The sequence below is a fragment of the Ascaphus truei genome, chromosome 20 (genome assembly GCF_040206685.1).
Source record: "Ascaphus truei isolate aAscTru1 chromosome 20, aAscTru1.hap1, whole genome shotgun sequence".
In the NCBI taxonomy this organism is placed as follows: Eukaryota; Metazoa; Chordata; class Amphibia; order Anura; family Ascaphidae; genus Ascaphus; species Ascaphus truei.
The window spans coordinates 32,024,865-32,052,364 of NC_134502.1; the positions used below are offsets into that span (position 1 = coordinate 32,024,865).

General features: G+C 47.2%; 3 protein-coding genes across 4 annotated transcripts in view; all 3 read right to left on the reverse strand.

Moving 5' to 3' along the window:
- Nucleotides 1-22,097, reverse strand: part of LOC142470864 (vitelline membrane outer layer protein 1-like) — a 112,784-nt gene extending 90,687 nt beyond the window's left edge. Inside the window, exons 1-3 of one of the 2 annotated variants that reach the window (XM_075577662.1) lie at nt 21,726-22,097; nt 11,693-11,802; nt 10,449-10,969 (exon numbers count right to left, since the gene is read on the reverse strand). In XM_075577662.1, coding sequence (XP_075433777.1) covers nt 10,651-10,969; nt 11,693-11,802; nt 21,726-21,890 — 594 coding nt within the window. In that variant the 5' untranslated portion in view covers nt 21,891-22,097 and the 3' untranslated portion in view covers nt 10,449-10,650. Of the gene's footprint in view, nt 1-10,448; nt 10,970-11,692; nt 11,803-21,725 lie in introns of those variants that run through there. The other variant, XM_075577664.1, reaches the window with a different exon arrangement.
- LOC142470867 (vitelline membrane outer layer protein 1 homolog) overlaps nt 1-27,500 on the reverse strand; it is a 230,000-nt gene that overhangs the window by 172,698 nt on the left and 29,802 nt on the right. The gene's annotated exons all lie outside the window — the stretch shown is intronic.
- LOC142471435 (vitelline membrane outer layer protein 1-like) lies at nt 1,265-6,500 on the reverse strand. Its single transcript, XM_075578238.1, has 3 exons — nt 6,156-6,500; nt 2,352-2,461; nt 1,265-1,708 (listed from the first exon to the last, which is right to left on the reverse strand). The coding sequence occupies exons 1-3, from the start codon at nt 6,318-6,320 to the stop codon at nt 1,414-1,416; spliced, it is 570 nt and encodes a 189-aa protein (XP_075434353.1). The 5' UTR covers nt 6,321-6,500; the 3' UTR covers nt 1,265-1,413.

Consider the following 27,500-nt stretch of genomic DNA (forward strand, 5'->3'; position numbering starts at 1 on the left):
GGTTATATGGAGTAATAGGAGAATTTATAGGGAGTTGTTAAATGAAGCAGTAGAAGTTACATTATATGGAGCAGTTATATGGGGTAATAGGAGGAGTTATAGGGAGGGGTTATATTGGGAAATAGGAGGAGTTATAGGGAACGGTTATATGGGGTAATAGGAGGAGATATTGGGAGCATTTATATGGAGCAATAGGAGGAGTTATAGGGAGTAGTTATATGTGAAAATAGGAGGAGATATTGGGAGCGGTTATATGGGTGTAACGGGTTTTGTGGACTGGCCAAGACCCACCCAATCTCACATTGGCCCCTGTGGACTAACCAGCCCCCTTTACATGGTGAGTGTGTCTGGTGGTGCACCTGTTGGTTACAGGACCCCTGAGTCTCCCGCTTGATGGTGTATTAGGGATGACCCGTCCAGACAGGCAACTGAGGTAGTGTGCTGAGTCCTACCTATATCCAGTGCAGCGCCTCCACCTCATCAGGATTCCTGCGTCCGCATGGGAATGGTTCTGATGAGGAACTCCTCTGTGGTGGTCCCCTCTGTGCAATAAGTCCACACAGCAACATCTTTATTGAACGCGGTGGGCCAGCTGCCCTCCACAATGGGGTGTATCTAGCCCTCCATTGTTCAGCTGCTTCCCTTTGAAAGGTGCGCCTTCCTGTAATTGGTGGGTTCCCTATCTCCCTTTGTGGGAGATAGTTCCTGTGCCAGGTCCCTGGTCACAGTGTCATAATTGTCTATCAATCACAGCGTAGCAGTGTTCTTTAACCTTCCTTAACAACTCCAACACACACAGAACTAACTTTGGATCAGTGCTGTGCCTTATATATCCTCTGGAGGCTGACACACCTCTGACCTCACTAACCATGGAGTCAGAGCCTGTGACCACTCCCATCCATACATAGGGCACCTCACCAGGGTGTGAGGGCAAACCTCCATACTTACTTCTGGCATGCCCACAACTTACTAGGCATTACTGCCAGCAGGAGAGATGACTGTAGCCATTTTACATGACCGCTACATGGGGTAATAGGAGGAGTTTAAGAAGCAGTAATATGGAACATAAGAAGTAGTTATAGGGAGCGGTTATATGGTTAATAGGAGGAAATATAGGGAGAGGTTATATGGGGTAATAGGAGGAGTTATATGGAGCAAATATGCGTTAAATGGATACAAATAGTCACAATGAATACTTCCATTTTATTTTACATTAAAATTCAATTTTATTTCACAATTTCAAATTGAACAATAAGAATGTCCCACTAATTTGGGCCCTAAAAGATCTGCATCTCCAACCATCTCCACCAGATATATTTAGAGATGTCGCTGGCTTAACCCTTCCCCCCACCCCCCGAAGACCTTCCCGATTGAATGTAGACCCTTCATGGGGAAGTTGAGAAGAAAGAAGACTCAGTTTTCACAGCAGGTGAACTTGACATCATTGAGGGCCGTGTCATCTCCTTTTCCTTGGTACTCCTCCACCCTGGTGCTGATGCCACAGATCCCTAACATGCAGAACTGGCTCCACTCTCCGTATGAACCCCACACGTGCCAAGATCCCTCTAGTATCGTTTCGTCTGAGCACATAAATACGATGTTGTTGGCGGCAGTGTCGTCACCGCCCCCCTGAGGTGGACTTACTAACAAGGTGAAAGCGATGAGGTTGCCGTTGCTGCACCGCACAGGGGAGGTCCATGAGCCCCACCTGAGAGAGAAGAAGGAGGATGTGGTTAGTGGTAAGGAGGAAACTTCCTAGGTGCTCTTGCAGAGGAGACCTGCCCTGTAGGATGGGCACAGGATTTTAGGGGAGATATGACCAATTATCTATATAGTGGCATCGCCCCTGTCCTACGTCCTTCAGGGTAGTAAAGGAGATCTCTAATAGGGTGAGAGGAAAGGGGATCTCTAATAGGGTGAGAGTAAAGGGGATTTTTAATCTGTAAAGTGGTATCACCCCCTCCCTTAATCTCCTGGTGATACCCATCTCTATATATTCGAATACCTTGCTATCCTCCCAGCTGCCTTAATTTCTCTCCCTATACACCCCAACATTTTGATTGCCCTCGGAACTCCCTTATACACCCCTCTTTATACACCCGAAAATCCTGTCATCGTAATATATGCTTGGCGAGCTCTGTACATGTGAAGAAGAGACCTGGGAATTTTGAAAGTTCTGTATATGTGAAGAAGAGACCTGTGAGGTTAGGAAAGCTCTGTACATGTGAAGAAGAGACCTGTGAGTTTAGGAAAGCTATGTACATGTGAAGAAGAGACCTGTGAGGTTAGGAAAGCTATGTACATGTGAAGAAGAGACCTGTGTGGCTGTGCATGTCCTGTGAATGACTTACGCTCCTTCAGTAGACTGGATTAAATATTCCTCATTGTTGTTGCTGCTAACACAGAGCAGCCGGATCCCGTTCAGAGACGTATCATCACCAAACCACTGGAATTTTTCAAACTGTATCAGGAAGATCAGTTACAATGTATCCATCTCATATATAACTACTAATAACCCCTCAACCCATGAAACACGTCCCTGTCATTAGGTCATTTTGCTCCTACGTGGGACTGACCCTTTAACCCATTAAACACATCCCGGTCATTAGGTCACTTTGCTCCTAGGTGGGACTGACCCTTTAACCCATTAAACACGTCCCTGTCATTAGTTCACTTTGCTCCTACGTGGGACTGACCCTTTAACCCATTAACCACGTCCCTGTCATTAGGTCACTTTGCCCCTAAGTGGGACTGACCCTCTAACCCATTAAACACGTCCCTGTCATTAGGTAACTTTGCTCCTACGTGGGACTGAACCTTTAACCCATTAAACACGTCCCTGTCATTAGGTCACTTTGCTCCTACGTGGGACTGACCCTTTAACCCATTAAACACGTCCCTGTCATTAGGTCACTTTGCCCCTACGTGGGACAGACCCTTTAAGCCATTAAACACGTCCCTGTCATTAGGTCACTTTGCCCTTATGTGGGACTGACCCTTTAACCCATTAAACACGTCCCGGTCTTTAGGTCACTTTGCCCCTACATGGGACTGACCCTTTAACCCATTAATCCCTGTTATTAGGTTACTTTGCCCCTACGTGGGACTGACCCTTTAACCCATTAAACACGTCCTTGTCATTAGGTCACTTTGCCCCTACGTGGGACTGACCCTTTAACCCATTAAACACGTCCCTTTCATTAGGTCACTTTGCTCCTAGGTGGGACTGACCCTCTAACCCTTTAAACACGTCCCTGTCATTAGGTCACTTTGCTCCTACGTGGGACTGACCCTTTAACCCATTAAACAAATCCCTGTCATTAGGTCACTTTGCTCCTAGGTGGGACTGACCCTTTAACCCATTAAACACGTCCCTGTCATTAGGTCACTTTGCCCCTACATGGGACTGACCCTTTAACCCATTAATCCCTGTTATTAGGTCACTTTGCCCCTACGTGGGACTGACCCTTTAACCCATTAAACACGCCCCTGTCATTTGGTCACTTTGCCCCTATGTGGGACTGACCCTTTAACCCATTAAACACGTCACTGACCTGACCATATAATTTACCTATGTTGCTTCTCAGATTAATCCTAATTGTGGGATATTAGAACGAGGGGGCTCTTTATGGGGTTACAGGTAACACTTCTCATTAGGGAACAGACCTAAATGGGGTAAGAAGGCAGCAGTGGGGGCAGAACGGAGTTATGGGGCAATTCTTAGGCTGCTTTGATTTCTGACACAGGGACCCGCTTCTTCCCAACTTACAGGCCCTGTTATGGGTCATCGGATGTCAATAATTGAGATATCTGCCCCCCATATCTGGGCCAGAAACTCGGACCAACTGGGGGGTGTTATAGTGAGGTTTGGGATTTAGGGGATAATGGGAAAGCAAAGGGGATTCCTAATAGGGGGAGTAAGGGGATTTCTAATAGGGGGAGTAAGGGGGATTGTAATAGGGGGAGTAAGGGGGATTCTAATAGGGGGAGTAAAAGGAATTCTAATTTGGGAGTAAGGGAGATTCTAATAGGGTAGTAAGGGGATTCTAATAGGGAGAGTAAGGGGGATTCTAATAGGGGGAGTAAAAGGAATTCAAATAGGGAGAGTAAGGGGGATTCTAATAGGGGAGTAAGGGGGATTCTAAAAGGGGGAGTAAGGGGGATATCTAATAGGGGGAGTAAGGGGGATATCTAATAGGAGAGTGAGGGGGATTCTAATAGGGGAGTAAGTGGGATTCTAATAGGGGGAGTAAGGGGGATATCTAATAGGGGGAGTAAGGGGGATATCTAATAGGGGAGTAAGGGGGATATCTAATAGGGGGAGTAAGGGGGATATCTAATAGGGGGAGTAAGGAGGATATCTAATAGGGGAGTTAGGGGGATATCTAATAGGGGGAGTAAGGGGGATATCTAATAGGGGGAGTAAGGGGGATATCTAATAGGGGGAGTAAGGAGGATATCTAATAGGGGAGTTAGGGGGATACCTAATAGGGGGAGTAAGGGGGATATCTAATAGGGGAGTTAGGGGGATATCTAATAGGGGGAGTAAGGGGGATATCTAATAAAGGGAGTAAGGAGGATATCTAATAGGGGACGTATAAAGGGGATATAACGTGGGAGACTAAAGAGGATTTTTTATAGGGTAGAATAAATGGGATGATTAATAGAGGGAATAATTTGGGGTTATGATAGGGGAGGATAAGGGAGATTTCTAATAGGGGGGAGAGATAAAGGATTTCTATCAGGGGGATAGTACGGGGGGGGGGGATTATCTAAATAGGTAAAACAATGGCCATTACTGATATTTAGAGTAAAAGGATTTATATTAGGGAATGTAAGGAGATTTCTCATAGGGAAAAGGGCGAGGGAGAGAAAAGTGAGGTTAAAAAGTGAATTTGCAATAAGGGAATAATAGGGGATTGTAATATTTCCAATATATAGGGGGCTATGCACTAAGCAGCGATAACTGCTTTTAAGTCCGATAAATGACTTTTAAGTCCGATACAGCCTGCGGCGCGATTCACTAAGCAGTGATAACAGCGCTTTATCGGCAAACGCACAGTTTTTTGCCAGTTTACTAAGCAGTGATACGTGAATCGTACTTTAAAAGCGCGCCAAAACGAAACGGAGACAGTCAGAAAGCATTGTTTACCTTTTTTTCAGCACACCGTTAATACAACAGGCCGGTGGGTGTTCCCGTGTGATCCCCTCGGGTGTCTGGGGGTCCACAATGTCCTGTGGTACCAATTGTGTGCCCCCCCCAAAAACAATACTTTTAAATAACCCCCCCTACCCACCAAGGAGGCCTAACCACCCTCCCCAGGCAACTATCCTTCACCCATTCATTGGTACAATGGGTACATCATGCTCATATAATACGGCCATGATTTATTTACCACTATTGCAAGAAATTGTGAAGGAATAAAAAAACAGGCCAAAATAAAACACCTTACATTGCAAAATAAATCACATCAAATGGCTAACTAAATGCATAACAACTGCCAATAAAACAATTGAATGGCACAGTGGGTACATCATGCCCATATAATATGGGCATCATTTAACACTATGCCAGTCAATGGTCAACTTATTGGTTGCATCGTCCCCATCACACAGGGGGGCTATGCACAAAGCAGTGATACTGTAAGGGGTTTTAAGTGAGATAAATGCCTTATGGTGCAAAATTGCGTGCAGCGCGATTCACAAAGCAGTGATAACACTGCAGTATCGTGCTTATAAGGCTTTTTATCACCAAAACACAGTTATTGATAAAAAAATTGCGCCATAAATTGCGCCATAAGAGCATTTATCTCACTTAAAAACACTTACTGTATCACTGCTTTGTGCACAGCCCCCATAGTGTCTAATATGTACAATGAAAGGGGGTTATCTAATACGTGGGGAGGGAGTATCGGCTACTTCTAAATACAGAGAGTAAAAAGTATAAATCACAGTTATAAAGGAGATTTTTGCCGTAATTAGCTGGCCTCTGAAGTAGTCCTGGCATAAGTTAAAATATTTGACTGCGCCTGCAAAGTTAGATTGTAAGTTCTGCGGGGCAATTTAAATATTGTGCCATCAAAATCCCATATACAGAAGCACATACATTGCCATGCAAAAAATCATATTATTATTACTGTATATATTTATCTCACCTTGAGAGAGAATCCTCTGGCACTGGAACCGACGGGACACATTTCAACTGGCCCCCAGTCACCCAATTTACCTCCGTTGCTGACACTGATGACATATTTAGCGTTCCCTTGTCCTACTGAGAAGAGAGGGAGGAGGAGGAGGGATGAGACCGCCTGGAACATCATGGTGGGGTCTTGAGGAACTCAACTGGAGATGTCAAGAGATGTCAACGGTGAGAAAAACTTCGGCAATGTAATAATCGGGAATCAGGTTTGCCGTTCAAATCAGCAATCTTTATTTCTTCAATCAGCTCAGCGATTCAGCAAGGATACAACATACAAAATACTTCTATTCAAGGTGGCGAGTATCTGAGAAGGCAGTGGCGTATCCTGCTACAGTTACTTTTTATACCCTTAGATCGAAGAGAAATACATCACTATCTCAGCCAACTAAATGACGTACTTGTTTACATACTTGTTTTTCTGTTGTTACCATCAAGTACCTTATCTCAGGAACATTAGGAACTTACAAAAACAAGTCTTATCACTAAAATGGGCATCATACAACTTGGTTTCAAGTTGCCCCTGATACCAATAACATTGTATCCTCTTAGTTTCACACTGACCACAAGATTCCTTAAAACATCTTAACCTATTGAGTGCTGAATACATATATATGTATATATATATCAACATTTTAATTTATGGCGTGTGAAAAAGGCAACAAGAAACCTCCACCATATAGCATATAGCAAATTTAAAAGATCACTTGTGAGCACATTCACGTCTTAGAAAGGTCTGCAACCCTGCCTTTCACCATTATCACCTAGCGTACAGTGCTTCCACTGCAGCAAGGGATTCTGGGAAATAGCATGCAAATGAGCAAACTGTGTCACCTTTTGCCTGAAAACCATTTTTCATTTAAAAATTATAAAATAATAATTATTTTATTTTTATGTATAATTTATAAATTATCATTTTATTTATTTTTTATTTTAGAAATTATACCATATCATACAGGAATCGAACCCAGGATGTTAGTACCAATTCTCTACCTCGACGCTACAGTGCAGTCCATTGCATTGCAATGTGCTCTAGAGGTTAAGTATATTTATAGAGTCTGTTTTGCCACACCACGCCTGTTGTGTAGAGGTAGAGAATTGGTACTAGTATATGAAAGCTCCTGGGTTCGATTCCTGCATGTGTATTATATAAAATGTGTTAATGTTCAATTCCCACATGGGTGTATGTGTCCGTTTGCAATAAAGCATTGAATTGTATGTTTTAAAAAAAAAAACCTCCTCTGCGCTCGAAAGTCTACGTAAGTGCGGCACGTGGACACAGCCATATGAAGCAGAGAGGAGAGCGCTGACAGCTGCAGAGAGGAGAGAGATGTAGATGCCGGTAAGTCCTCGCGTGGCAACATTTTATAACGCGATACCGGTTATAACGCAGTCTCATTCTGTGGACCCCTGTTTCAGGTGAGTAACCCAAATCGAGCAGAGTGGTATTAATATTCTCAGATAAGAACTTCTATACCTCATGGAGTACACAAGACCAGGTTACTGTAGGGCACCGGATCGGGAGCAGCAGACGGTGCCGGTGTTATTACAGTTCCCCTCTCACACTGACCACCGACCCCCTGCACCAGCCAGTCACATTCGGGATTGCTGTGCTCAGCCAGCATGGTACAGTGGCTTCAGTGACCAACAAACACCACATCATGTTCTGGTCCTGTACACGCACAACTGGAAGTCCCACCTAACTGTCCCTTACAGCTGACTGATCTGACACCTCACCTATAGATCCCCTATTGAAGCCGGTTAACACACCACCGTATGCTTTACCACATCCCACCTGGTTAACACACATTAATGTATACCTGATACAGGTTCCCCTTACAGATTTTTACTTTGTCTGACCAGACGGTTAGCCGAGTACTCCTTACTGGGTTAGTCTTCTTCTCGTGTACACCACCTGAATTCCACCTTGTAAAGAAGTCCCATCTTGTAAGCAGATACAGCACCCGTACGAAGACTTTCACACCGTAACCAAGATCTGGATCCAGCTTCCAGCATTCGTAAGGACTAAGGATTTGCTAACTAATCCTACATTGGGGGACCGAAAAGTTTAATTTTGGCGGAGAAACAGGGGTTGCCGCTAGCGCCTCCTAGGCAAGGACTATTACCCGGCTCCTTTTGTGCATCATCTCCACGTCTGGTGATGGGTGCCTAGAGATGTGATTTCTGAGCATTTCGTTCCGTGGACGGTTTATTTCGTTTTACCCCATCCCAGTAACTGTTTATTCGTGTTATTCTGTAATTACGCTGTGTGTGTTCTTTAGGTGAATAAATTACAATGTATTTGATTTCACGTTTTTTGTTTTTATCAAAGGATCCAGGTATAAATGTGGCAATAACTGGTCTACCGTGACACTTACATACACGGTATCTCCTGAAATCTCATGGGGTTAAGGGATAGAGGTGGGGTTAAGGGATCGTGGGGTTAAGGGAGAAAGGGGTGAAGTGGAGATCTCCTGATGCCAAGGGTTGGACTTGGCCTTTGCACGGGGAGACGGTTTACTGTGGCATTTCCCATCAGAGGTCCTTCTAAGGCTGCGTCCATAGGACTGCAGCCGTGCGGAGGCGCGCGGAGGCAGAGGGAAAGCTTTTCCTGGCCTTGGTCCGTCAAGGTGCGTGTCGGGGGGGGTGGGCTGTGACGTCACGGAGCTGGTTCGCCCTCACTGGCCGAACCGCTCACATGACCGGCACTGCGCTCCCTTGAGCGCTTGAATTTAAAATTTTGCTAAGACTTATGCACGCTTGCGGAAGCGTGCGCGAGCCCCTGCTAAAGCCGCTCTCATTGCGGCTGCAGGGGCTCAGTGCCGAGTAGCAGCGCGACGCAGCACGGGTCAGCGCATAAGCACGGACCATGCCCGAGGCCTAACTCTCAACAGGGTGTGTCTGGCTGCATGGGAGGGGGGGGGGAATCTCTGTATCACTTCCTGACTATACAGGCTAGGCTAATTAGCTCATTAACTCACAGCTGAACAGACCTTTCCAGAATGATTAACTCTATGAGAGCTGTAAAGTCCCACAACTGCCCCATTCTAGCCCTTAGAGGGCAATGACGGCATCACAATACATACACACACACACACACACCCTCCCCTCCCCCCCCACCGACCCCACTTCTGCACACTCTCCATTTTATTGACCTCCATTAGTCTGCCCTCTCCTGGTTTATATCTTCCCCATCTCACCGCACGTTCAGTGTTTCCGGTGCTGGCACACCCTCCTCCTCACTCCCACCCACAGCCGGTGTACCCCAGGACTCTGCCCTAGGACCTCTACTCTTCTCCACTTACACCTCTTTCCTTGGCAAACTAACACAGTCATTGGGTTTTCCTACCACCTCTATGCAGAGGACACCCACATCTACCTCTCCTCTGCTGACCGCTCCCCTTCTCTGCTGTCTCATATCCCTATCTGTCTCTCTGTTATCTCCGCGTGGATGTCTAATTGCTATCTTAAGCTTAACATGTTAAAAACGGACCTCATCATCTACCCTCCGTCTTACTCTACACCGACACCGGATTCCTCGCATGGAACAGATGATTCCACAATGACCCCGATACCCCAAGCTAGAGGCCTGGGTGTCATACGTGCCCCTCCCCTCTCATTCCCCTGCACATTCAGCACCCCTCCAGATCATGTTATTTACCCCTCTGCGATATTGCTAAAATACGTCCCATCCTCATGGGATAATCCATCAAATTCATACTCACGCGCTGATTATATCCCGAATACTGCAACATGCTGCTGACTGGTCTACGGAGTAACTGAGAGGTGGAGATGACTTTCTTTCATATGTGGTTATATAGAGTAATAGGAGTTATAGGGAGAGGTTAAGTGGGGTAATAGGAGGAGTTATAGGGAGAGGTTAAGTGGGGTAATAGGAGGAGTTATAGGGAGCGGTTATATGGGGTAATAGGAGGAGATATTGGGAGCATTTATATGAAGCAATAGGAGGAGTTATAGGGAGTAGTTATATGTGGAAATAGGAGGAGTTATAGGGAGAGGTTATATGGGGTAATAGGAGGAGTTATAGGGAGCGGGTATATGGGGTAATAGAAGGAGTTTAAGAAGCAGTAATGTGGAACATAAGAAGTAGTTATAGGGAGCGGTTATATGGTTAATAGGAGGAGATATAGGGAGTGGTTATAAGAGTAAAAGGAGGAGATATAGGGAGAGGTTATATGGGGTAATAGGAGGAGTTATATGGAGCAAATATGCGTTAAATGGATACAAATAGTCACAATGAATACTTCCATTTTATTTTACATTAAAATTCAATTTTATTTCAAAATTACATATTGAACAATACGAACGTCCCACTAATTTGGGCCCTAAAAGATCTGCATCTCCAACCATCTCCACCAGATATATTTAGAGACGTCGCTGGCTTAACCCTTCCCCCCACCCCCCGAAGACCTTCCCGATTGAATATAGACCCTTCATGGGGAAGTTGAGAAGAAAGAAGGGTTTTTACAGCAGGTGAACTTGACATCATTGAGGGCCGTGTCATCTCCTTTTCCTTGGTACTCCTCCACCCTGGTTCTGATGCCACAGATCCCTATTTTGCAGGACTGGCTCCACCCTCCGTATGTCCCCCACGATTGTCCAGATCCCTCTAGTATCGTTTTGTCTGAGCACATAAATATGATGTTGTTGGCGGCAGTGTCGTCACCGTCCCCCTGAGGTGGACTTACTCTCAAGCGGAAGGCGATGAGGTTGCCGTTGGGACACCACACAGGGGAGGTCCATGAGCCCCACCTGAGAGAGAAGAAGGAGGACGTGGTTAGTGGTGAAGAGGAAACTTCCTAGGTGCTTTTGCAGAGGAGACCTAACCTGTAGGACGGGGCACAGGATTTTAGGGGAGATCTGACCAATTATCTATATAGTGGCATCGCCCCTGTCCTACGTCCTTCAGGGTAGTAAAGGGGATCTCTAATAGGGTGAGAGGAAAGGGGATCTCTAATAGGGTGAGAGGAAAGGGGATTTTTAATCTGTAAAGTGGTATCACCCCCTCCCTTAATCTCCTGGTGATACACCTCTCTATATATTCGAATACCTTGCTATCCTCCCAGCTGCCTTCATTTCCCTCCCTATACACCCCAACATTTTGCTGCCCTCGGAACTCCCTTATACACCCCTCCTTATACACCCCAAAATCCTGTCATCGTAATATATGCTTGGCAAACTCTGCACATGTGAAGAAGAGACCTGTGAGGTTTGGTGAGCTCTGTACATGTAAAGAAGAGACCTAGGAGGTTGGAAAGCTCTCTAAATGTGAAGAAGAGACATGTGAGGTTAGGAAAGCTCTGTACATATGAAGAAGAGACCTGTGAGGTTAGGAAAGCTCTGTACATATGAAGAAGAAACCTGTGAGGTTAGGAAAGCTCTGTACATGTGAAGAAGAGACCTGTGAGGTTAGGAAAGCTATGTACATGTGAAGAAGAGACCTGTGTGGCTGTGCATGTCCTGTGAATGACTTACGCTCCTTCAGTAGACTGGATTGAATATTCCCCATTGTTGTTGCTGCTAACACAGTGCAGCTGTATCCCGCTCAGAGACGTATCATCACCAAACAACTGGAATTTTTCCACCTGTATCAGGAAGATCAGTTACAATGTATCCATCTCATATATAACTACTCATAACCCCTCAATCCAATAAACACGTCCCTGTCATTAGGTCACTTTGCCCCTACGTGGGACTGACCCTTTAACCCATTAAACACGTCCCTGTCATTAGGTCACGTTGCCCCTACGTGGGACTGACCCTTTAACCCATTAAACAAGTCCCTGTCATTAGGTCACTTTGTACCTAAGTCGGACTGACCCTCTAACCAATTAAACACGTCCCTGTCATTAGGTCACTTTGCCCCTAAGTGGGACTGACCCTCTAACCCATTAAACACGTCCCTGTCATTATGTCACTTTGCTCCTACGTGGGACTGACCCTTTAACCCATTAAACACGTCCCTGTCATTAGGTCACTTTGCCCCTACGTGGGACTGACCCTTTAACCCATTAAACACGTCCCTGTCATTATGTCACTTTGCTCCTACGTGGGACTGACCCTTTAACCCTTTAAACACGTCCCGGTCATTAGGTCACTTTGCCCCTACATGGGACTGACCCTTTAACCCATTAATCCCTGTTATTAGGTCACTTTGCCCCTAAGTGGGACTGACCCTCTAACCCATTAAACACGTCCCTGTCATTATGTCACTTTGCTCCTACGTTGGACTGACCCTTTAACCCATTAAACACGTCCCTGTCATTAGGTCACTTTGCCCCTACGTGGGACTGACCCTTTAAGCCATTAAACACGTCCCGGTCATTAGGTCACTTTGCCCCTACATGGGACTGACCCTTTAACCCATTAATCCCTGTTATTAGGTCATTTTGCCCCTACGTGGGACTGACCCTTTAACCGATTAAACACGTCCTAGTCATTAGGTCACTTTGCCCCTACGTGGGACTGACCCTTTAACCCATTAAACATGTCCCTGTCATTAGGTCACTTTGCCCCTACGTGGGACTGACCCACTAAACCATTAAACACATCCCTGTCATTAGGTCACTTTGCTCCTAGGTGGGACTGACCCTTTAACCCATTATACACATCCCAGTCATTAGGTCACTTTGCTCCTAGGTGGGACTGACCCTTTAACCCATTAAACACGTCCTTGTCATTAAGTCACTTTGCCCCTACATGGGACTGACCCTTTAACCCATTAATCCCTGTTATTAGGTCACTTTGCCCCTACGTGGGACTGACCCTTTAACCCATTAAACACGTCCTTGTCATTAGGTCACTTTGCCCCTACGTGGGACTGACCCTTTAACCCATTAAACACGTCCCTGTCATTAGGTCACTTTGCTCCTAGATAGGACTGACCCTTTAACCCATTAAACGCGTCCCTGTCATTAGGTCACTTTGCTCCTACGTGGCTCTGACCCTTTAACCCATTACACACGTCCCGGTCATTAGGTCACTTTGCTCCTAGGTGGGACTGACCCTTTAACCCATTAAACACATCCCTGTCATTAGGTCACTTTGCTCCTACGTGGGACTGACCCTTTAAACCATTAAACACGTCCCTGTCATTAGGTCACTTTGCTCCCACGTGGGACTGACCCTTTAAACCATTAAACACGTCCCTGTCATTAGGTCAATATGCTCCTAGGTGGGACTGACCCTTTAACCACTGAAATTCTAATAGGGGCCAGCGGCGTAACTAAAATTTGAAAGAGCCTCCCCTTCTCATTCCCACACTCCGCTCTCATCCCCACCCTCCCCCTCTCACCCCCACCCTCCCCCTCTCACCCCCACCCTCCCCTCTCACCCCCACCCTCCCTCTCTCACCCCCACCCTCCCTCTCTCATCCCCACCCTCCCTCTCTCATCCCCACCCTCCCCCTCTCATCCCCACCCTCCCCCTTTCATCCCCACCCTCCCCCTCTTATCCCCACCCTCCCCCTCTCATCCCCACCCTCCCACTTTCATCCCCACTCTCCCCCTCTCACCCTCTGTCATTAGGTCACTTTGCCCCTATGTGGGACTGACCATTTAACCCATTAAACACGTCACTGACCTGACCATATAATTTACCTATGTTGCTTCTCAGATTAATCCTAATTGTGGGATATTAGAACGAGGGGCACTTTATGGGGTTACAGGTAACACTTCTTATTAGGGTACAGACCTAAATTGGGTAAGAAGGCAGCAGTGGGGGCAGAACGGAGTAATGGGGCAATTCTTAGGCTGCTTTGATTTCTGACTCAGGGACCCGCTTCTTCCCGACTTACAGGCCCTGGTATGGGACATCGGATGTCAATAATTGAGATATCTGCACCCCAAATCTGGGCCAGAAACTCGGACCAACTGTGGGGTGTTATAGTGAGGTTTGGGATTTAGGGGATAATGGGAAAGCAAAGGGGATTTCTAATAGGGGGAGTAAGGGGATTTCTAATAGGGGGAGTATGGGGGATTCTAATAGGGGGAATAAGGGGGATTCTAATACGGGGAGTAAGGGGGATTCTAATAGGGGGAGTAAAAGGAATTCTAATAGGGGAGTAAGGGAGATTCTAATAGGGAGAGTAAGGGGATTCTAATAGGGGAGTAAGGGGATTCTAATAGGGAGAGTAAGGGTATTCTAATAGGGGAGTAAAAGGAATTCTAATAGGTGAGTAAGGGAGATTCTAATAGGGGAGTAAGGGGGATTCTAATAGGGGGAGTAAGGGGAATATCTAATAGGGGGAGTAAGGGGGATATCTAATAGGGGAGTAAGGGGGATTCTAATAGGGGGAGTGTGACAGAGTGAAGTCAACTCCTATCAGTTACGCCTGGGAGACATATGTCTGAGTGCTTCATCCAGCACTCATAAGGGTTAACTCAGGTGGAACTTGGGTAGTCAGGAAGTAAGCTGACACCTGAGAGCCAGAAAGGTAGAAAAGGATCTTGTTACCAGCAGTAGCTGGCTCTCTCAGACAAGAGCACACTGATAGATGTGCTGCTAGCCAGAAGGATACAACAGACTACTTACTGCAGCTAAAGTAAGATTTGTTTCATTTGTTTTCATGACTGCTTAAAAGACTCTGAAGGTTTGGTTATGGTTTAGCCAGCCAGCCTGCTAGATAGGTCTGCTGTGTTAGTCAGTTTTTCTCCCATCATGGAGCAGGATTTATTTTGTTAAAGGGACAGTGTACCCGCATGTTATGTTACTGTGGAGAAATAAAGCCATTGAACATTTTTCATTATCCTGAAACTACACGTGTGGACTGTTCCCTGACCTCGGCTACAGGCCGCCCTGCCACAAGTGGTGTCAGAACTGAGATGACGGACAACCCCTGTATCTGAAGGGCCACACAGAAAAAAAAAAATGGAATTTTTTTTTTCTCAGTTCCTTGAGCAACAGCTCTAGCTAGCAGAGAAACAAGCTGAGCAACAGGCCCAGCAAATACAATGGCAGGCCAAGCAAGCAGAACATCAAGCCCAACAAGCTGAGCGACAAGCCCAGCAAGATGAGCAACAGCCCCGGCGAGAGGAAAAGCTACTCCAACTGCTGGTCGAAGGCCCAACCCCAGGCAGACCAGGGATTCCAAATAACCCACCAGTGATGCTGTTTAAATGAAGCCAAACGAAGACCCAGAGGCATTTCTCCTCACTTTTGAAAGGGTAGCCACGGCCCATGGCTGGACAGTTGATCGCTGGGTAACGACTCTTGCTCCACTCCTCATAGGGGAAGCTCAGGCAGCCTACCAGGCTCTTCCAGCAGACGAGGCCATGGACTATCAGCAACTAAAGGCTGCTATTCTGGATCGCCTAGGCCTCACTCCAGAGACCTACCAACAGCGGTTCCGGACAGTCAAATATACAAACAGAGACAGACCCCGGGTCGTAGCCCACCGCTTAGTAGACTTATGTACCAGGTGGATACAATCGGAAAAACGTGACAAGGCAGAGATCCTTAAACAGTTTGTGCTTGAGCAGTTCATACAGATACTGCCCCCCTCCTCCCGCTCCTGGGTAAAAAGACACGCTGCATTTTCCCTGGATTCAGCGGTCTGCTTGGTGGAAAACTTCCTGGGCGACGACACCCAACAGGATAGCTGGGAACGGCCGGTGCAAACACCAGTTGCTTCCGGTGATGCTAGAGGCAGGAGAGCAGACAATCGAAGGGTCTACAACCCGCCAGCTCGGGAGATCCAGTCAACCTGATCAGAAGACCCTTTCCCATCTCAGATGGTTCCTGGTACAAACTCCGGCAGAGACGCCCATCCTGGGTCCGAGGCCACTGGATCACTCAAGGGAGGCCGCCACCCACAGTATTCCCCAAGAACCTGGACTCCTGTCACCCACCCAGTGGAGAGGATAACCCCACCAACCAGAAGGGATGACCCCATCCAACAGCGGAGAGGTCCAAACACGAGCCCCGTCGAGAGCTTCCGCGGACGACCGAGTTTGCGGACTCAGGAGATGAGGAGATGGACTGTTCATATGGCAGAACCACTGCCACAGCTTGTCTCCGAGGGGACCACAATCCGTGGTTAGTCCCAGCAACTCTGGAGGGGACAAAAGTAAACGCCATGCTGGACTCGGGCTCTGGAAAAACCCTGATCCTAGAGGGCCTAATTCCAAGCAATAGACTATCTTATGACTCTCCTTGGAATATTGAGTGTATCCATGGGGCTACAAAGAGATACCCGACGGCGAACGTTCTACTACGTATCCAGGATAAAGAGGCCAGCCTACTAGTGGGAGTTGCTCCCTGGCTACCTGCTCCTGTTCTACTTGGCCGAGACTAGCCCTACCTCGAAACATTGTTGGCCCCTTCTCCTACAGAGCCTACTTCTCTGGTACCGGAGAAGCCCGGAGAATTGTTCCCTTTTTCCCCAGAGATTTTCCCCCGTAGACACCATGTCCCAAAGACACGTAAACAGAAACGTACGGAAAAAGAGGACTGGTTAAGAAAGGCTGGGACTTTTGGTAACATTAGTCAGCCCAAAGGACTGCAGGTCATGGCCGGGGATGACCAGGGTGGGGAACAGATAGATACGGGAGTGTTGCCAGCCCTGGATCTTCCTGACTTCCGTCAGAGGCAGAGGGAGGACCCAGCTCTGACTAGACAATATGAGAAGGTGGTACAGGTCAACAACAAGATAATAGATGAACAAGGTGTAAAAGTGTATCCACATTTTGAACTGTTGAATGACATACTATATCGTGTGAATAAGGTTACACGAACAGGGGAGGTCATTCGACAGATGCTAGTCCCTAAAGGGTTGATTAAAACAGTGTTCACCCTAGCCCATAATCTCCCATGGGGTGGTCATTTGGGCAGAGATAAGACCACGGACCGCATCTCGTCCCGGTTTTACTGGCCAGGCATACATGGTGACATCATGAAACTATGTGAGACATGTCCTGAATGCCAGTTAACTAGCCAAAAAGGACAAAAGCCGGCTCCCTTGGTTCCTCTGCCCTTGGTAGCCATCCCATTCGAGAGAATTGGGGTAGATCTGGTCGGACCTTTAGAACCCTCTGCGAAGGGACATAAATTTATACTCGTTGTTGTTGATTATGCCACCAGATATCCTGAGGCCTTCCCTCTGAGATCAGCCACTGCTAAACAGGTTGCTCACAGGCTGTTAGAACTGTTTTCTAGGGTAGGACTTCCCCAAGTAATGTTAACTGACCAGGGAACAAATTTCATGGCAAAGTTAATGCAGGATGTCCTGAAGTTATTGGAGGTAAAATCAGTCCGGACCTCGGTCTACCATCCTCAGACTGATGGATTGGTAGAGAGGTTTAACCGTACTTTAAAATCTATGCTTAGGAAGTTTGTGAACACTGAAAAGCGAGCTTGGGATGAACTTCTCCCTTTCCTCTTGTTTGCGGTATGAGAAATTCCCCAATCATCCACAGGCTTCTCCCCGTTTCAGCTCCTATATGGACGCCAACCTCGGGGTATTCTCGACCTACTGAAGGAATCCTGGGAGTAGGAGCCCTCCCCCTCCAAGAATAACCTTCAGTATGTCATAGACCTTAGAAACCGCCTAGACATGATAGGTCGGTTTGCGAAGGAAAACCTCAAATCTGCTCAAGAACGTCAAGAGAGGCAGTACAACCAGAATGCTCACTTGAGGGTCTTCCAACCTGGGGACCAAGTGATGCTACTACTACCGACATCAGAGAGTAAACTCCTTGCGAAGTTGCAGGGTCCTTTCCAAGTCCTCCGCCGCACCGGGGAGGTGAACTATGAGAACTCTCAACCAGGGTCCAGGAAGGGTAAACAAATCTACCACGTGAACCTCCTGAAACCCTGGAAAACGATGAGATCGCTGTTCATTCACCCTCGGGAAGGAGAGACGGATTTGGGTCCAAAGCTTCCAAAGGGTAGTACGTACACTGACCATCAGGTTCCCATCGGAGAGCAGTTAACAACGGAATAAAGGTCAGACCTACTTGATGTATGTGACCAGTTCTCAGATGTTTTTTCTGAGCTGCCAGGGCAGACTGATTTAGTGTCCCGTAGGATTGAGACAGAACCTGGCGTAAAAGTACGGTCCCGTCCCTATAGATTGCCAGAGTGCCGAAAAGACCTGGTAGAGAGGGAGATAATAGACATGTTGGAATTGGGCGTGATCGAGGAGTCCCACAGCGAATGGTGTAGCCCTATCATGTTGGTCCCTAAACCAGATGGGAAGGTGAGGTTTTGCGTAGATCTGCGAAAGGTAAATGCTGTATCCAGATTTGATGCATATCCAATGCCTAGGGTGGATGAATTGCTTGATTCGCTTGGTAAAGCAGAGTATATCTCCACCCTAGATCTCATGAAAGGATATTGGCAGACCTCTAGCGGAAGAATCCAAATGCAAAAATGCCTTCGCCACCCCTCTCGGTTTATACCAATTCGTCACTATGCCATTTGGGTTACATGGGGCTCCAGCCACGTTCCAAAGGTTAATGGACAAGGTACTACGACCCCATAGGGCATATGCCGCGGCCTACTTGGATGACATTGTCATCTATAGCAGACACTGGCAGTCTCATATAAAAAGGTTAAGGGCAGTCCTAACGTCCTTAAGAGAAGCAGGACTCACTGCAAATCCAAAAAAATGTGCCCAGGGTAAATCCACTACAAAGTACTTGGGCTATGCCGTTGGGGAAGGGATAGTAAGGCCACTAGCTAGCAAGGTGGCCGTCATAAAGGAAGTCCCCACCCCACAGACAAAGACACAGGTCCGCTCCCTTTTGGGGTTAGCAGGGTATTACCGGCGGTTTATCCCCAATTTTTTGGAAATTTCTGCACCCCTAACAGATCTGACAAAAAAGAGTGCCCCAACCCAAGTTAAATGGTCTTGGGAGTGCCAAGACGCCTTTGACATGCTAAAAAAGTGCCTGTCAGAGGGCCCCGCTCTTCGGAGCCCAGATTTTAAAGAGCCCTTCATCATCCAGACGGATGCCTCAGAGGTAGGACTGGGAGCAGTGCTGTCTCAGAAATTTGATGGTGTTGAACACCCCATACTGTTCATCAGCTGGAAGCTGTTCCCAAGGGGAGTGAGGTATTCCGTTATTGAGAAGGAGTGCCTCGCTGTAAAATGGGCAATTGAGGCCTTGAGACATTATGTCGCCGGAGTACACATCACCCTGGTCACTGACCATGCGCCCTTGAAGTGGTTAAACACCATGAAGGACACAAATCCAAGGTTGACCAGGTGATATATTGCCCTCCATCCCTTCTCGTTTGATATTCAGCATAGACCTGGAAAGGACCAAGGAAATGCTGACTTTTTGTCAAGGGAAGGAGTGGAGGGTCGGGCTTCAGCCGTGTGGGACACTAGCCACACAAACAGGGGAGGTATGTGACAGAGTGAAGTCAACTCCTATCAGTTACGCCTGGGAGACATATGTCTGAGTGCTTCATCCAGCACTCATAAGGGTTAACTCAGGTGGAACTTGGGTAGTCAGGAAGTAAGCTGACACCTGAGAGCCAGAAAGGTAGAAAAGGATCTTGTTACCAGCAGTAGCTGGCTCTCTCAGACAAGAGCACACTGATAGATGTGCTGCTAGCCAGAAGGATACAACAGACTACTTACTGCAGCTAAAGTAAGATTTGTTTCATTTGTTTTCATGACTGCTTAAAAGACTCTGAAGGTTTGGTTATGGTTTAGCCAGCCAGCCTGCTAGATAGGTCTGCTGTGTTAGTCAGTTTTTCTCCCATCATGGAGCAGGATTTATTTTGTTAAAGGGACCGTGTACCCGCATGTTATGTTACTGTGGAGAAATAAAGCCATTGAACATTTTTCATTATCCTGAAACTACACGTGTGGACTGTTCCCTGACCTCGGCTACAGGCCGTCCTGCCACAGGGAGTAAGGGGGATTCTAATAGGGGAGTAAGGGGATTCTAATAGGGGGAGTAAGGGGGATTCTAATAGGGGACGTATAAAGGGGATATAACGTAGTGGGAGACTAAAGAGGATTTTTTATAGGGTAGAATAAGTGGGATGATTAATAGAGGGAATAAGGGGGGTTATGATAGGGGAGGATAAGTGAGATTTCTAATAGGGGGGAGAGATAAAAGGATTTCTATCAGGGGGATAGTACGGGGGGGGGGAAGGATTAACTAAATAGGTAAAACAATGGTAATTACTGATAGGGAGAGTAAAAGGATTTATATTAGGGAATGTAAGGAGATTTCTCAAAGGGAAAAGGGGCGAGGGATAGAAAAGTGAGGTTAAAAAGTGAATTTGCAAAAAGTGATTTAAAGAGGATTGTAATATTTCCTATATATAGGGGGCTATGCACTAAGCAGTGGTAACTGCTTTTAAGTCCGATAAATGACTTTTAAGTCCAATACTGCCTGCGGCGCGATTCACTAAGCAGTGATAACAGCGCTTTATCGGCAAACGCACAGTTTTTTGCCAGTTTACTAAGCAGTGATACATCATCGTACTTTAAAAGCACGCCAAAACGAAACGGAGACAGTCAGAAAGCATTGTTTACCTTTTTTTCAGCACACCGTTAATACAACAGGCCGGTGGGTGTTCCCGGGTGATCCCCTCGGGTGTCTGGGGGTCCACAATGGCCTTCGGTACCAATTGTGTGCCCCCCCCCCAAAAAAAATACTTTTAAATAACCCCCCCTACCCACCAAGGAAGCCTAACCACCCTCCCCAGGCAATTACCCTTCACCCATTCATTGGTACAGTGGTACATCATGCTCATAAAATACGGGCATAATTTATTTACCACTATAGCAAGAAATTGTGAAGGAATAAAAAAACAGGCCAAAATAAAACACCTTACTGTACATTGCAAAATGAATCACATCAAATGGCTAACTAAATGCATAACAACTGCCAATAAAACAATTGAATGGCACAGTGGATACATCATGCCCATATAATATGGGCATCATTTAACACTATGCCAGTCAATGGTTAACCTATTGGGTGCATCGTCCCCATCACACAGGGGGGTCTATGCACAAAGCAGTGATACTGTAAGGGGGTTTTAAGTGAGATAAATGCCTTATGGTGCAAAATTGCGTGCAGCGCGATTCACAAAGCAGTGATAACACTGCAGTATCGCACTTATAAGGCTTTTTATCACCAAAACACCGTCATTGATAAAAAAGTTGCGCCATAAATTGCGCCATAACGGCATTTATCTCACTTAAAAACACTTACTGTATCACTGCTTTGTGCACAGCCCCCATAGTGTCTAATATGGACAATGAAAGGGGGTTATCTAATACGTGGGGAGGGAGTATCGGCTACTTCTAAATACTGAGAGTAAAAAGTATAAATCACAGTTATAAAGGAGATTTTTGCCGTAATTAGCTGGCCTCTGAAGTAGTCCTGACATAAGTTAAAATATTTGACTGCGCCTGCAAAGTTAGATTGTAAGTTCTGCGGGGCAATTTAAATATTGTGCCATCAAAATCCCATATACAGAAGCACATACATTGCCATGCAAGAAATCATATTATTATTACTGTATATATTTATCTCACCTTGAGAGAGAATCCTCTGGCATGGGAACCATCGGGACACATTTCAACTGGCCCCCATTCACCCAATTCACCACCGTTGGAGACACTGATGTCATATTTAGGGTTCCCTTGTCCTACTGAGAAGAGAGAAAGGAGGAGGAGGGATGAGACTGCCTGGAACATCATGGTGGGGTCTTGAGGAACTCAACTGGAGATGTCAAGAGATGTCAACGGTGAGAAAAACTTCGGCAATGTAATAATCGGGAATCAGGTTTGCCGTTCAAATCAGCAATCTTTATTTCTTCAATCAGCTCAGCGATTCAGCAAGGATACAACATACAAAATACTTCTATTCAAGGTGGCATGTATCTGAGAAGGCAGTGGCGTATCCTGCGACAGCTACATTTTATACCCTTGGATCGAAGAGATATACATCACTGTCTCAGCCAACTAAATGACGTACTTGTTTACATACTTGTTTTTCTGTTGTTACCATCACGTACCTTATCTCAGGAACATTAGGAACTTACAAAAACAAGTCTTATCACTAAAATGGGCATCATACAACTTGGTTTCAAGTTGCCCCTGATACCAATAACATTGCATTCTATTAGTTTCACACTGATCACAAGATTTCTTAAAACAGCTTAACCTATTGAGTGCTGAATACATATCTACTATATATTTTTGAAAGCATTTTATGTATGTATGTTTCCCTGGTGTGTTCCCTGTCCCTAGCGGCAATATCACTGGTCCCTTGCCCCGCCCGCCCCCGCCCGCCCCCACACACCTCTCATTGGCCTCACACACTCACACCACCCCCTTGGCCCGCCCCCTCACACACTAACACCACCCCCTCACACACTGACACCACCCCCTTGGCCCTCCCCCCACACCTCTCATTGGCCTGACACACTCACACCACTGTTTCAAGGCCCCCTTGGCCCGCCCCCGCACACCTCACCACTGCCTCACTCTCCCAGCCCTCACTGAGCTTTGGGAACGCACCTAACTCTCACTGCTCTGGGAGATGACGCTTCACAGCTCTCATCTCTGAACGCACTTAAACCCTCACCGGCTGCTACCACCAAAAGGAATCAGGTACAGACTCTCTATATATATTGTGTAAGCACCTGAAAACCGCAGGACACAACACAACTCACCTTCAGCCTCATGCGACACACTGCTTCACCGGAAAAATAAAGCCTTCCAGTCGGCACCAAATTAATTCATATACCTTGCAACACAACACTCCAAAAACACTCCGGTGCCACACAAAACCACCCCCCCCACCCCCCACAAACCCCACACACCCCACAAACCAACCCCCCCCACAAACACCCCCCCCCTCAAACACCCCCCCGCCCGACTCACCTTCAGCCTCATGCGACACACTGCTTAACCATTAAAATAAAGCCTTCCTGTCGTAAACCCCGTTAAAACGCGGTCGTGGAAAATACAAAATGGCCGCCGCATCAGCGCATCTTCACCCCTTCACCTCGCGGGACAGGAGATGGGAGGGGGGATGCCCCTCCGGTCACCGCTCCCCCCTGTTACGGCGTGACAGGCCGCGGGACAGGAGATGGGAGGGGGGATGCCCCTCCGGTCCCAGCTTCCCCCTGTTACCGCGTGACAGCCCACGGGACAGGAGATGGGAGGGGGGATGCCCCTCCGGTCCCGGCTCCCCCCTGTCACTGTGTGGCAGGCCGCGGGATGTGAGATGGGAGGGGGGATGCCCCTCCGGTCCCGGCTCCCCCCTAGGCCGCGGGACAGGAGATGGGAGGGGGGATGCCCCTCCGGTCCCGGCTCCCCCCTAGGCCGCGGGACAGGAGATGGGAGGGGGGATGCCCCTCCGGTCCCGGCTCCCCCCTGTCACCGCGTGACAGCCCGCGGGACAGGAGATGGGAGGGGGGATGCCCCTCCGGTCCCGGCTTCCCCCTGTCACCGCGTGACAGGCCGCGGGACAGGAGATGGGAGGGGGGATGCCCCTCCGGTCCCGGCTTCCCCCTGTCACCGCGTGACAGCCCGCGGGACAGGAGATGGGAGGGGGGATGCCCCTCCGGTCCCGGCTCCCCCCTGTCACCGCGTGACAGGCCGCGGGACGTGAGATGGGAGGGGGGATGCCCCTCCGGTCCCCGCTTCACCTTCTCCCCACCGTTGTAACCGCTGCCTGCGCAGGAGGAGGGGGGGGGAGCGGGTGTTGGTGCTGGTGTGTGTAAGTGTGTGAGAGTGTGTGTGAGTGTCTGTGAGTGTGTGTAAGTGTGTGTAAGTGTCTGTGAATGTGTGAAAGTGTGTGTAAGTGTCTGTGACTGTGAAACTGTGTGTAAGTGTATGTGACTGTGTGTGAGTGTGTGTAACTGTGTAAGTGTCTGATTGAGTGAGAGTGTGTGTAAGTGTGTGAGTGGGAGAGTGTGTATGAGTGTGTATAAGTCTGTGTAAGTGTCTGTGACTGTGTGAAAGTGTGTGAGAGTGTGTGAGAGTGTGTGTGTGTGTGTGTGTGTGTGTGTGTGTGTGTGTGTGTGTGTGTGTGTGTGTGTGTGTGTGTGTGTGTGTGTGTGTGTGTGTGTGTGTGTGTGTGTGTGTGTGTGTGTGTGTGTGTGTGTGTGTGTGTGTGTGTGTGTGTGTGTGTGTGTGTGTAAGTGTCTGTGACTGTCATAACATTCACATGACATTAACAGTTTACAATTCAACATTTACACATATTTATTCACGGTTCACATCCCGGGCAACACCGGGTCTCTCAGCTTGTATATATATATATATCAACATTTTAATTTATGGTGGGTGAAAAAGGCAACAAGAAACCTCCACCATATAGCATATAGCAAATAAAAAGATCACTTGTGAGCACATTCACGTCTCAGACAGGTCTGCAACCCTGCCTTTCACCATTATCACCTAGTGTACAGTGCTTCCACTGCAGCAAGGGATTCTGGGAAATAGAATGCAAATGAGCAAACTGTGTCACTTTTTGCCTGAAAACCATTTTTCACTTAAAAATTATAAAATAATACTAAATTTTTTTTTATGTATAATTTATAAATTATCATTTTATTTTTTATTTATTTTATAAATTATACCATATCATACAGGAATCGAACCCAGGATATTAGTACCAATTCTCTACCTCTACGCTACAGTGCAGTCCATTTCAATGTGCTCTAGAGTTTAAGTTCGACTCTTTCATGTGTATTATATAAAATGTGTTAATGTTCAATTCCCACATGGGTGTATGTGTCCGTTTGCAATAAAGCATTAAATTGTATGTTTAAAAAAAAAAAAAAAACCTCCTCTGCGCTCGAAAGTTTACGTAAGTGCGGCACGTGGACACAGCCATATGAAGCAGAGAGGAGAGCGCTGACAGCTGCAGAGAGGAGAGAGATGTAGATGCCGGTAAGTCCTCGCGTGACAACATTTTATAAGGCGATCCCGGTTATAACGCGGTCTCATTCTGTGGACCCTTGTTTCCGGTGAGTAACCCAAATCGAGCAGAGTGGTATTAATATTCTCAGATAAGAACTTCTATACCTCATGGAGAACACAAGACCAGGTTACTCTAGGGCACCGGATCGGGAGCAGCACACGGTGCCGGTGTTATTACAGTTCCCCTCTCACACTGACCCCCGACCCCCTGCACCAGCCAGTCACATTCGGGATTGCTGCGCTCAGCCAGCATGGTACAGTGGCTTCAGTGACCAACAAACACCACATCATATTCTGGTCCTGTACACGCACAACTGGAAGTCCCACCTAACTGTCCCTTACAGCTGACTGATCTGGCACCTCACCTATAGATCCCCTATTGAAGCCGATTAACACACCACAGTGTGCTTTACCACATCCCGCCTGGTTATCACACATTAATGTATACCTGATACAGGTTCCCCTTACAGATTTTTACTTTGTCTGACCAGACGGTTAGCCGAGTTCTCCAGGAGGTATGGAACTTCTCATTTGAGAACAGCGGATGTATGAATACCACTCTGCTCAATTTGGGTTACTCACCTGAAACTGCAGGATAGGGGATATATTAACCCCTTCATCGCCAGAGTGTTCTGGACTCGGCACACAGAGCCTTTCACATGGTGTAACGATGCACGGAACGTGTGACGCAGTGATCCAATTGCAGCTAAAACGACAAGACTTGCGCGGCAGGATCAGAGGTGACATTCATATATCTTTGTAACGATGTGCGGAACACGCCCCCTGTGGCGTGTCCCTTCCTTACCTGTTTACTTCTGATCGCCGCCCTCTAGCTGCGAGTCAAGATCCTGTGTCTTTAAGGATTCTGAAGCAAGCAATGCCATCTTGCTTCCTGGCAAATCCTGCCCTCTTCCTCCTGACAGGAAGTAAGCCTCTCTTTGACTTTCTCTTTGCATTTAGTCTTTTGCTGCCTGCCCTGGTGCCTGCTAGAACCCATCGCACGCTCTTCCTGGCTGGACCTCCTTGGGATCTTTACTCTCCTTTGGATTCCGGAAGACTGGGACAGTCACTCTTATACTACTGAGGTTAGTTTATCGTTGGGTAGTGTATGTACCTGCTTAGTAGGGTTCACCTTGACGTGGTAGCAGGCTTATAATTCCTTGGCCAATGGATTAGACTAAGAACCCTTATGTTATGTTTAGTTTCGCTGCACCTTGCTGTTTCTGTCACTATGCCTTTAAGAAGTCTGTACGTTCTCCAAGAAGCAATCCTTCTCTGGATGTTACCTTGTGCTCTGGACTCCATGCCCATGTTCCTAGTTTCCGTTTCCAGACTCCCGTGCTGAAGCGTTGGCTTCCCACAACCCCCGCGTTGGTGCCTGAGAACGCGCGCTCTCCTGCTCTGCTGTCAGAGCATGCGCGCACATGCAGCTGGATCAGTCGTGTCTCTGAGCTTGGCTTCGCACCTCCGGACGCGTTGCGCATTCTCATGCGCGCGGTCACGTGCCTACGTGCGCCGATCCCCAGCTGCGCGGCAACTTACTCCCTTCGTATCCCTTGCGGATTCCCCACCTCGCTAACGGGTCCTTCCCTTTCCCTGCGCTTGTGAGGAGAGCGCAAGCGTGACACATGGGACACAAACTTTTTGTTTAATGCTGGTTTTATTCCACTTTATTTTAATGGACACCAATAAAGTTTAATGATTTGTAATTCCTTCACCACACAGCCAGGTTATGACAGAGTGCACTAACTGGGGTTATATCTTCTACGTGGACATGTTCCTTCCCCACCCACGGATCACCGCCATGACATTATTACACGCGTGTGTATTACCTATACATATGTACAGTATGCAGGTTATTTCAATATATTGTATTTAACCCTGTGCATCTTTCATAACTATGTGTTATGACCGCCTATAATATCAATTGCTGGTCTGGCTGCAAGTGTTGTACCGTTGGAGGTAGCGTGGTTCACATTCAGTGACTAGTGGACTAGCTAGTACCACATCGCAAGCCTGGGGCATATTACTCGGGCAGGGCACGTGAAAGGACACATTTAACCCTTTCGCCACCTCGAGGTATCCTGCACTTCATCATTACAAGTTTCTGCCACCGGATACAATTGGGTGTTTTAATACCCGTTTTAACCACCGTTATTTTAATTAAGGACAATAATAAAGTTATATTATGTGCAGGGGCGCCAGAGATATAATATTCCACATCATATGTTTTTAATAATACAACCCTGTTCTGACGTAGTGCCCTTACTGGGTTAGTCTTCTTCTCGTGTACACCACCTGAATTCCACCTTGTAAAGAAGTCCCATCTTGTAAGCAGATACAGCGTGCCGTACGAAGACTTTCACACCGTAA

Coding starts and splice junctions, on each gene's coding strand:
- LOC142471435 (XM_075578238.1), bottom strand. CDS start 6,320: ATGATGTTCCAGGCGGTCTCATCCCTCCTCCTCCTCCCTCTCTTCTCA. Junction 2,462..6,155: donor CCAGAGGATTCTCTCTCAAG/GTGAGATAAATA, acceptor TTCCTGATACAG/TTTGAAAAATTCCAGTGGTT. Junction 1,709..2,351: donor ATCCAGTCTACTGAAGGAGC/GTAAGTCATTCA, acceptor CTTCTCTCTCAG/GTGGGGCTCATGGACCTCCC.